General features: G+C 38.6%; 1 protein-coding gene across 1 annotated transcript in view; it reads left to right on the top strand.

The window, feature by feature from the left end:
* Positions 1–12,009, top strand: part of TSPAN12 (tetraspanin 12) — a 58,977-nt gene that overhangs the window by 42,019 nt on the left and 4,949 nt on the right. The window contains exons 5-6 of the mRNA XM_077807830.1: positions 3,800–3,907; positions 7,816–7,959. Coding sequence (XP_077663956.1) covers positions 3,800–3,907; positions 7,816–7,959 — 252 coding nt within the window. The remainder of the gene's footprint in view (positions 1–3,799; positions 3,908–7,815; positions 7,960–12,009) is intronic.

Here is a 12,009-nt window from a genome sequence, read left to right as displayed (position 1 = left end):
AAGAGACTCCCTGGAACTCCTTGGGAGAGCCCTGTTGCCATGTTAGATTCAGTTTATAATGAAATCATAGAATGAGGTGAGGTTCAGAGAATTAGTTAGCATTATTATAGGGGTGTGTGTGATGCTGTTAAAGCCTCAGTGAGGCATAACTCCTATACTATCCCAATTTGAGTCCTGTTTGGCATATATATTAGACTGCCAAAAGCGTCCCTGTATAAATAGTTTTGCTTCCAGCTTATGATAGCTCTCAGAATGAAAAGTGCCTTATGACTAATTTCTTCCATCCACGAGATTGAGAAGCCAGAGCAGGTTCTCAGTTTACTTGAACTTCAGTCAAGGCTTGATATTATTAGAAAAATAGTAACATATTAATGCAAGCAAAAATTAAACAGCAGACAAGACCATAGAGAACTTTCATGCTCAAAAATCAAATCATAAACTTGAATTCTAGTTTACCTACACCATACATGAAAGTGTCTCTCAAGGAACAAAGCCAGGCAAATGATTTTCATGAACAGATGATATATGTACTACTAAGTGAATTGGTTATTAGGGATTTAGATAGTAGATATGTTCGTTTGACCTCTGGAATGTCAAGGTGACAAAGGTATAGATTCTAAAATTCCTTCTTAGCTCAGTCATAACTGCCTTGTAAGTTGGTTTTGTTTTACTTTTTAACTTCCTTCTCTCACTTCTTTGCATTAATTTGTGTCTGCTTTTCATTGTCTTCAAAAAAAAGTTGGATGCCCTGTATTACGTGCATAACCTTGGACTAGATTCAACTAAAATAAGATAAAAAAAAGTCTAACAAGTGTGATCTGAACTGCAGTGGTATCAAGTGTTATCCAAAGAAAGCAAAGTCCCGATTTCTAATTTAATATAAAGAAAAATGTGTTGAGTGCAAAAGTGAATTATTTTATTCTAGTGACCAGCATAAATGTTTGAAGTATGAGTTGCATCTCTGGGACATTCATACATTTCTAAATGCTTATTTTAGCACTCTGCTGCTAAGATGTATTTTTAATTTGGACACTTGCAAACCTCTTGAGATCATAGCCTCTGAGAACAAAAAAAAAATAACAGCTAATAGAATCTCCAGTGTGTCAAAGGCATTGTTGTATTTCTGAGACGTCATTTGATTTGTGAAATGACATGTGAAGACAAGCTAACAAGTGGAAATGTGAAGACAAGTTAATTTCCTAATAAGCGGAAATTGCAGTTATAACTAATCCAGATATAACGTAAATATTATTTAACAAAACTCCCTTTTTTTGGACTGAGGTCATTCAGGCAGTGAGAATCTCTTATTTTATGTTTGTACAGCACCAAGCATGAGGCTCTCCTTTGGGATCTACTATGAAATAAGTTAATAAATAATAATTTAGGCCATGTAAAATTTCACAGAGAACTGTTACTGGAAGCATTAATTGAAAAAGATAACTAAGTCCTAACAGTTACCATAAGAACATAAGAATGGCCATACTGGGTCAGACCAAAGGTCCATCCAGCTCAGTATCCTGTCTACCGACAGTGACCAATGCCAGGTGCCCCAGAGGGAGTGAACTTAATTGGTAATGATCTAGTGATCTCTCTCCTGCCATCCATCTCCACCCTCTGACAAACAGAGGCTAGGGACACAATTCCTTACCCATCCAGGCTAATAGCCATGAATGGACTTATCCTCCATGAATTTATCCATTCTCTTTTAAACCCTGTTATAGTCCTAGCCTTCACAACCTCCTCAAGCAAGGAGTTCCCCAGGTTAACTGTGTGCTGAGAGAAGAAGAGCTTCCTTTTATTTGTTTTAAACCTGCTGCCCATTAATTTCATTTGGTGGCCCCTAGTTCTTATATTATGGGAACAAGTAAATAACTTTTCCTTATTCACTTTCTCCACACCACTCATGATTTTATATACCTCTATCATATCCCCCCCCTTTGTCTCCTCTTTTCCAAGCTGAAAAGTCCTAGCCTCTTTAATCTCTCCTCATATGGGACCCATTCCAAACCCCTAATCATTTTGACAGGTTTCAGAGTAACAGCCGTGTTAGTCTGTATTCGCAAAAAGAAAAGGAGTACTTGTGGCACCTTAGAGACTAACCAATTTATTTGAGCATGAGCTTTCCTGAGCTACAGCTCACTTCTGAGCTGTAGCTCAGGAAAGCTCATGCTCAAATAAATTGGTTAGTCTCTAAGGTGCCACAAGTACTCCTTTTCTTTTTGCTAATCATTTTGGTTGCCCTTTTCTGAACCTTTTCTAATGCCAGTATATCTTTTTTGAGATGAGGGGACCACATCTGTATTCAAGATGTGGGCGTACCATGGATTTATATAAGGGCAATAAAATATTCTCCGTCTTATTCTCTATCCCTTTTTTAATGTTTCCTAACATCCCATTTGCTTTTTTGACTGCCGCTGCGTGGACGTCTTCAGAGAACTATCCACGATGACTTCAAGATCTTTCTCCTGATTAGTGGTAGCTAAACTAGCTCCCATGATATTGTACCATTAATGGCTTTAGAGTAGCTGGATATTTTTTTCACAAAATATGTGAAAATAAAGCTGACTTTGAAACTGAGGTGTTTAAATGCATCTATTAAATCTAATGAGAGCAAGTTAAAAATAACATGAACGGTATGTGTATCTGAAGGACTACATTAAAGTACTCAACTCCTTTGTTAGGTTGGTGCACAATAAAATTGGTGAAACAGCTGAAACAGAAGTCAATTTCTAATCTTACCGTTGACTACTTTTATGTCAACTATAACAACCTTTGCTTACTTTGTTATTCTCACAATGTTCCTGATGTCTGGGTCTGAAATAAAAGAGGAAGCAAGACATGCAATTAAAATAGTCCAATTAAAAAAAAAATTCCCAATAACTGTTTGACAAGAAAATATTTCCAAAAAATGGGAAAAAAGGCTTACTGAACAGAAGTTACTATCATGTAGAAAGTTAATGTTTAATTTCTTGAAGCAGGATGCACTTGTACACGCTGGACTTGATTCAAAACTCTCTGAAGTCAATGGAATAAGAATGGGAGAATGGCCATATTGGGTCAGACCAATAGTCCATCTAGCCCAGTATCCTGTCTTCCGACAATGGCTGGAGCTAGATTCTTCGAAGGGAATGAACAGAACAGGGCAATTTATTGAGTGATCCATTGCCTGTCATCCAGTCCTAGTTTCTAGCAGTCAGAGGTTCAGGGACACCCAGAGAGAATGGGGTTGCATCCTTGACCATCTTGGCTAATAGTCATTGATAGACCTATCCTCCATGAACTTATCTAACTCTTTTTTGAATCCCGTTATACTTTTGGCCTTCAGAACATCGAGTTCCATAGGTTGTCTGTGCATCGTGTGAAGAGGTACTTTGTTACGTTTGTTTTAAAGCTGCTGCCTGTTGATTTCACTGGGGTTCACTGACTTCACTGGACTTTTGTGAGATACAAGTTGATAATCATTTAATTGAAATTTCCACATAACCCTTGGAAACGCTCTAAAATGTATGATTTTTATTTATTGATATCTAGATCCCCTATTGCCATACATGTATTTCTAAACAAGCAAATGACAAAAACAATATTTTTCTCACTATTTCTATTAATGCAAATAAAGCTATGTATGTTTAAAATTGAAACATTTATTTTCTTTTTTTATTGAGATGGCACATCCAAAGTAACTTGTATTTAGAATCTCAGCATAGATGAAAACACTGGTTCTGTAGGCACAAGATGATTGATTTATTGCAGAACTCTCAATCTCTCTAGTTATTTGAAACACTTTGTCTCTTCTTTTCAGGTCCCAGTACAATGGTCAGATATGGTCACTTTAAAAGCCAGGATGACCAACTATGGCTTACCTAGATACCAGTGGCTTACTCATGCTTGGAATTTCTTTCAGAGGGAGGTAAGAAGATAGTCAGTTCATGAAATGTAATGGTACGTATGCACAAAGTGCTACTTATCTGTTTGATGGAAAAAGGTTTAGTTATAAATAAAAAGGTGAGGCTTTTTCTGCAAGCTAACTGAGGGCTTATATTTTGGTGTAGTCCTTGAAAGCTATTGGCACACAGCCTCTCAAATTCTTGTAAGTTCTAGACAAATACACAGGAATTGTGTATTTTCATAATTTCACTCCCTTTTTCTTGTAACTTACATTATTTATATATAATTCCAAGGATGCACTATAGCTGCATTAGTTCTGTATACATATCATATTTCATTAACTGGACTGACAAAGACTTGCAACAGAGGTTTACACCCTGGAGTCCGTGGACCCCTTGGGGTCTGCAGACTATGTCTAAGGAGTCCATGAAAGGTTGTTGTTGTTACCATAGAACAGTGGTTTTCAACTTGTGGTCTGCAGATCCCTGGGGGTCCACAGACTGTCTAAAATTTCCAGTAGGGTCTGCACTTCCATATGAAATATTTTAGGGATCCACAAATGAAAAAAGGTTGAAAAGCATTGACTTACAACAGGGGTTCTCAAACTTCATTGCATCTCGACCCCTTTCAACAATAAAAATTACTACATGACCCCAGGATGGGGGACTGATGCCTGAGCCAGCCGGAGCCGCTGGAGGTCATGGTGGTGAGGGACGCAAAGTTGAAGCCCAAAGGCTTCAGTCCCAGGCAGGGGCCTGTAATCTGAGTCCCAATGCCCAGGGCTAAAACCCTCCGGCTTTGGCCCTGGGTGTTGGTGCTCAGGCTTCAGCGTCAGTCCCGGGCCCCAGCAAGTCTAAACCAGTCCTGGCGACCCCATTAACATGGGGTGATGACCCACTTTGGGTTCCTGACCCACAGTTTGAGAACCACTGACTTACAATATAAAAAACCACCTCCAGCGTTGTGAGTGCAGTTGCATTGATTTAGAAACCTAGCTACCTGATTACACCTGTAGATCAGATAGGTGTCTAAAAAAGGTACAGTTGAAGGCTCCTTTAATTGTGGATGCAATATTTGAGGCCTAATTAAAAATCTGTGCCAGTGTGTGTTAAAACTTACTGCTTGTACATACCACCAATAATACAAAATAAGAATGTTCCTGAATTTAAATAATATCTTCAGTTAACCACTTCTCCTCTGCCAAAGATGGGAGCACCCAGGCCTTTATTTTTATTTAAATGAAGAATACAAGTGTGAAGAATTAAAAATTGACTCACTGCATATACAGTAAAGTGAACGTCCTATGGTAGTTTAGTATTATTGTCCTCCCCTCTTACTGCATGCTTTGATTTGTTGTGTCCTTTCTATGGATTTGCCATATTTGAGACATTATATTGGTTGGAAAGGAGCATGAAAGGGTGTTTCTAAGCAGTTGCCAATACTGTCTCTTTGGTTGCAGTTTCATTAAAGTGGTCAGTTTTATGTCCTGTCACAAGGAAAAAAAACCCAACATGGCTTGAACATTCACATATTTGCTCTATAGCCTTCTGAAATACAGAACTGTATTCATTTTAAAGAATGAACTATTATGTCACAGAAACAGGGACATGTACAAGCTAAAAACCATTAGCTTCAGATACATGTTCACATGCAGGAAAAGAACTTTTTAATGCTTGTCATTATGTTGCCTTTGTTAAAATGCTGAAATCTATCATTGTTGCAGATTTCCTGTTTATTTAAACATTTCCTGGCTACACTTGGTTAGTCTGTATTTGTGTTAGAACCTGAAGGAAAGAATAAATAAAGGATTAGAAGAGTTTAATATATTTTCTGCTAAAGCTTTTCAAATGCTACTAGAAACAGTAGTTCTTCATGTTTAGGTAGATTGAGAGAGTCTGTCTATGGTCTATAGCTGAACCAATATAAACAATTCCTGGGATTTCCATGCACTCTGCCTTATGATATCTTGGTTTAAATGTATGTGTTGGTTAGATAAAAAAGATGCCTTTATGTATTGGTTATTATAGTGTCACAGCAATGACCCTGTAAGTCTTAAATGACTCTTCCTCTAGAAAGGCTGATTTTTAAATAAATGAAAAATCCACTTCCCTGCCAAAGAACAAGCCCTGACTCTCTGGGGGGGGGGGGGGGAAGGAGCCCTTTATAATAGAAATTTCTTGTGTTTTGTCCATAGCCAGAGGAAATTATTTTTGGAAAGTTTGAGATTAATTGGACAAACTCTTTCAGCAGTACAGCACACTGCCTCACTAACTGATGGGTTCTCAGTTTTTGAGCATTATGGGCCAGATTTTTAAAAGAAGGAAATCAATGGAAGTTAAATGCCTAAATATCTGGGCCTATGCTAATTATTTTTGTCTGCTCTCACTCAGATATTGGATGTGTGATCATCAGACCTATTTTCTGCATGAATGAACACTGGTGTATTGGGCCATTTTTATGAAGTTGGAACGCAAACTTCTTAGTTCATAAAGGATCAGGTTTTTTATCAGCTGTGAGCTCTGTCTTCTGTGTTTTATAACTTTTTGGGAGAGAAGTGAAATCTGTTTTTCCTAACCACCTCGTTATGTTTTTTTAAGAGCAAATTGCTGATCCAATAACCAGAAAGGGTGAACTTGTGGCTAGGAAGGTACAGAGAGGGAGAATTGAGGTTGGGAGAAGGACAGTGGGGAAGCAGAAGAATGAAAGTAAAAACAAATAGGGAAAAAAGCCGATAGCAGATAACATGAGGGGCCAAAGCTTGAAGTCTTCAGTCAGGCAAAACTCCCCAGCAATTCAGTAAGACTTTGGCCTGAATGAAAAGGTAGGTGAAAACCAAGAAAGAATTTAGTAATGGGACTCTGATGAGAAGCAGAAGGTGGGGGGAGGGGGAAGAATTTAAAATTAACAAGAAAAGAGAAGTGCTGGTTGACAGCTATACTAAGGTATGGTGGGAGAGAATGTGTGTGTTGGTGTGCAGGCAATGGATAGAGGATAGGGGATTGCACGAAGTAAATCTGGAGCCATTGCATCAGCCCTCTTTGTTGTGAATGCAGCCTAGAAAATGAAATCCCATCACTAGGTTGTAAGTTTGTTACTGTGATTTTTATGATCTATTATGACCTGTTTTGTGGTCAGAGTTCCTACTATTATGATTCTAATACAGATTATAGTCTCCTGTGATACTTTATTTTCCCCCAAATTTCCTTCCTCCTATTTTCCTTTTCCATTTCAGTATTTTTCTTAGCACTTTTTTATTGTCTTCACTTTTTACTCATTTTCTTTCCTTTCCCTTATTTTTGTCCCTTTCCCTGCTCTGACACATCTCTTCCTGTGCATTTCCCCCCTCCCCCCCAGATTTGCCTCTATTCTGCTCTAGTTTTGTAGGGATTCTCCATTCCACTGGCTTTTATTAAACTTCTCTTGGCTACCCCCATAATCACAGCAGCATTGCAGGCGAGGACAATTTCTGTGAAGCACCAAGTAGGGCAGTGGTTTTCAACATGTGATCCACGAAAGGTTGTTGTTACCATAGAACAGTGGTTATCAGCCTATGGTCTGTGGACCACTGGGGGTCCATGGACTATGTCTAAGATTTCCAAAGAGGTCTGCACTTCCAGTCAACATTTTTTAGGGGTCCGCAAAAGAAAAAAAGGTTGAAAACCACTGAACTAGGGGATTGGTGGGGAGGGAAAGGACAGATCACAGATCTATGTGATTGGCTGATTTTTGGCTTGGTTATGTCCAGGGACAACAGAGGCATCCATAAAATGAGGCTCTGTACAGGAGCTGCCAGAAAAAATACCTAAAAACAATAGCCTGTGTATGTCTGGTTCTAGATACATGTTTTAAAAAGTTGGTTCAGTTTTTAGCTTTTATGACCAGGGAGCATCACACTGCAGTCACTGATCTTGGCTAATGTTTCCTTTACAGTTTAAGTGCTGTGGAGTGGTGTACTTCACTGATTGGCTGGAAATGACAGAGATGGACTGGCCTCCTGACTCCTGTTGTGTTAGAGAGTTCCCGGGATGCTCCAAGCAGGCACATCACGAGGACCTTAGTGATCTTTATCAAGAGGTAGGGAGGAAAAAATAGTGCTACACTTAAATATTTCAGAAGGGTATGTACTTACATGTTCCTATGACTTCCAAACTCATAACATGTAAATCTGAAAAATGTTTGGCGTTCTTGCTGAGTTCCTTGGAATTTTACCTTCTTTTCTGGCAAGGATCTCCCACCATAGGGAGAGATGTCTTCCCTCTCCCCTGCCCTCAAACATTCACACCATTCCTACTTCTGTATATTTTGGAAACTCCTCCTACTTTGGAGGTGTGCATTCCAAATGTATGAGCATATATTGACAAATGGACTCCGAAAGATAGATCTGTTGGTATGCTTCTCATGAAAGGCTGTGGTAAGCAGAAAGATTCTGTTGGTGGGTGGAAATGGAGGGGGAGATTTTATATAGTGGGCCATATTCATTCCTGGTATAACTCAATTGAAGCTACAAGGGTGGTATCATCATCTTAAAGAGTAAGAATTTGACTTCCTCTTTTTGGTTACTGAGGTAATAGAAAAGTCTTACAGAATCAGTGGATTTGTGGCCTGCCTTCAGTTGAAGCTTTCAAAATATCTGTTCACCTAGAAATGAGATAAGGCATTAGCAATGCAGTTAGCACCTTGCACATGTGTAAGCCCTGAAATAGCTATTTTATATTGAATAATATAGTCACATGAGTCTCCCAGTTTTGGCAAGCTGATTACTGAACTTCCAAATGGCTATGGACATAGAAGACCACACACTAATTGATAAATTCCGTTTCTCCAACGCACCAGGCTGGAGAGAGATTTCAGGATTGTGAAGGTTCTCAGATACTATGGTGATGATGACCACATAAGTACCTAGACAGGAAAATGCCTCTGTCAAGTCCTTTGAAAATCCAAGAGCTCTGTTGATGCCTCAGCCAGCAGGGATCATGCACACAGACAAATAACACAGTCACTCCAATGTGAACATAAATGGAGACTTTATGCCAAAGCAGTTGTTTTCTATGGTCTACACTATTGTTGCTGAGTTGTATATAATATTTTTTTAAAAGGATAAAAAATGGATAATGAGAGGGAATACATTTGAACCTGAAGAGATTGATAGCATCACTTGAACAAACACATCAGTGTGTGCAAGATCAAAATATGTTAAAATTAAGAAAATACTTTCATTACTGATGCTCTTATCTCTTCTCATGCAGACTTGCTCTTGAGCCTGCCTCATCAAAGTATGCTGTTTTTGCAGGCATTATCACTTACGCTGGCAGAAAGCTGAAAATCATTAGTTGTGCTCTCAATAGTACTATGATTGATGTCTCCAAGATGGAGGCATCGGGAACGTTGTATATTTAAATGTGAAAAAAGGCTTTGAGAGGAGAACAAATGTACATTTGCCTCCATGTGTATGTTAGGTATGTGAAATAAGTTTGAGTTTGTGGCAGTCAGGAATAGCATTTGATCCTATTTCAAAACTTAGATCACTTGAATTTCTTAGAATTGACAGTATCTTGGAATGGTTGTAGTTTCTATTTGAACATAACAATCATATTCTGTCTGAAAAACAACCAAATATTAAAAGCATGTAAAAGTTTTATTTTGTTTTTGTTTTTAAACAATGAAAAAATACTAAGAGTCAGAGTAACTTTTAACTTTACACTTAAGACATAAAATTATAGCAATAACTTTGTAATTTACTATTCAGGATTTCTTGGTGATGTTGCATTCTTTTGGCACTTTACTTTTGTTAGCTCACTTTGGACATTTGGAGAGTTTGAGCAAAGATTATGCATATTAAAATAATATTATAAATATTGCATGAAACAGACCTGCCTTTGCATTTTTATAAGGTTTAATCAAGGCTAATGTTAATAATAATATGAAGCAAGACTAGTCCTCTTTCAAGAGTTCTTTTACAATTTCTGTGAGTGGAAGGGGGGAGGGAGGGACCCTGTAAAGTGAATATATTTATTGGCCAGGACATTGAAGTTAAAGCACATTTAAATCTGAATAAATGAGTAGTTAAATGTGTTCTCCTTTGGAAGAAGTGTGAAATCAGATTTTTTCCACTTTGAGGATGATGAAGAAACATTTGCCAAGCACTTTTTAAAATCATGGTTTTTAAAAACTCCATTACTTACAATAGACTTTTTAGAAATTTAAAGGTGCAATTTTTGCTATTTGGCAAACACTATCTCTGCTGCCAATGATCTTCCCCCAATGTGCATCTTGTGCTTCAGTGAGACAGAAGCTGTATGGTCTCTGTTTTGGCTACTTCCTTCTCTTTAGCATCATCGTCATCATCAATAATATTAATACTCTTCTGAGACTAGGATTGATAGTTAACTTAGGTTTCTGTTGTTGACTATAGCAGAGCAGGGTACAAAGCATTGTCTGGCCTACATAAAGTTTTGCCTGTTTTTGTTTGTTGTTTAATTTAGTGACATTGCTGAACTGAAAATCTAGCATAAAATTCTCCATTCCTCTCAAGCTACACTCAGTTCAGAAATGGGAATGGTGTAGGATGTTCAAGTGTAACTGGTGTAAATTAGAGCAGCTTCAGGAAGCTCATGTCACTGAGAAAAGACTGCATTAGCAAGGAGGAGCTTTCTCCACTCACTGGGGAAAATGGTCTCCTGTGTGCTTTTCCTTCTGATACCAAAGGTTTTGAACAAAACTCATTAGCCAAAAGTTATATTGATTCTAAGAGCGCCATCCTAGCCCAGACAGGTATAGTACTCTGCTTTCATGCTGATCCCACCGGGCTGAAAATCTGGCTTCAGATCATTATTCAGAATCAGGGCACATCACCCCATCCCAGTCTATTACAGCTTGGCTCCTGGCAAGACTGAGTCTTTAATTATGGTGTGTCTGAGTAGATAGCTGTCTCTTGTCCTTCAGACATCTCAGAAGCCATCTACCAGAAGGATCTTCTTTTCTGAGTGGAAAAGGTTTAACATGTGGTGGAATCAGATCTGCCTTGTACAAAAACTGTTTGAGTACCACCACCTTGTTTTATTTGACTAGGTTTATTTAATTGCAGTATGTTTTGGGTTCATTTGGAGCTTGACACTTTTAATGCAACCCTGATGAAATCTTCTTTTGAGCCACTCAGTTCCAGGGAACTGAGTTCCTAAGATATGGAAGGTTATTTTCCTGGAGACAGTTCAATTCATGAATTCCTAGGAGGAAGGCCAGAAGGAAACATAATAATCATTTAGTCCAACCACCTCCTTAGCACAAGGCAAAGAATGTCATTCGACATTACGCACAGTAACTGATGGTTGAACTAAGTGTATCTTTCAGAAAGACACCCAGTCTTGATTTATAGAATCAATACATCACTATTATGTAGAGAGTTTCAACTGTGGATCTCACGTCATTTTAGAAAGGAAAGCTATGTATCATTATCTCCATTTTACTGACTGGGAAAATGCAGCACAGAAAGATGAAGTGTCTTGCCAAGGTCACATAGCAGGGCAGTGACAGAAACAGGATACAAACCAGGTCTCCTGACTCTTAGCCCATTGTCCTGTACACTGGAATACGTTGCCTCATAAAATGAGAGTGCTTGAGGCCCTAGTGCCTGATCCACCTTATTATACCCAATTAAGAAGAATCAGGCGGTGCTAAGGATTCATCAAAGACTCCTCTCTGATGTGGGGTCAGAAGTCAACATCAATGGCCTATTGTTCTGCCAACATTCTTTCCACTCCCATGTCCTCTTTTCGATGAGTCCTTTCTCCCTGTGCTTGATGTCCACAGTCTTTTTGGTTTCACTTGGAGCAGACTAACATCCTTAGATAGGGCAACTAATTTTCCATTGCAATGACCTTTGTGATCTGAACCTTACAGGATATGCCAAGGCAAGACTGCCTGGCTTGTGGCTGTCTCCATCACAGACATCTGAAAGGCCGCTACATGGTTCTCCCTCCACCCCCATTCCCAAAACATTATTGGATTAATTCATCTTCCAGGAAGGAATCCTATTTTGGAGTCTTTGCTGCAGAATTGGTTCCAAGTTAAGGCAGGCCATGCTTCTTCTCTTTCACCACAAAAAATATTTTTGCTTCATGTTAAGTG

This window comes from Eretmochelys imbricata, chromosome 1 (assembly GCF_965152235.1).
Source record: "Eretmochelys imbricata isolate rEreImb1 chromosome 1, rEreImb1.hap1, whole genome shotgun sequence".
NCBI lineage: Eukaryota > Metazoa > Chordata > Testudines > Cheloniidae > Eretmochelys > Eretmochelys imbricata.
The sequence above is the reverse complement of the archived record's forward strand: the minus strand, read 5'-3'. Positions and strand labels throughout refer to the sequence as shown.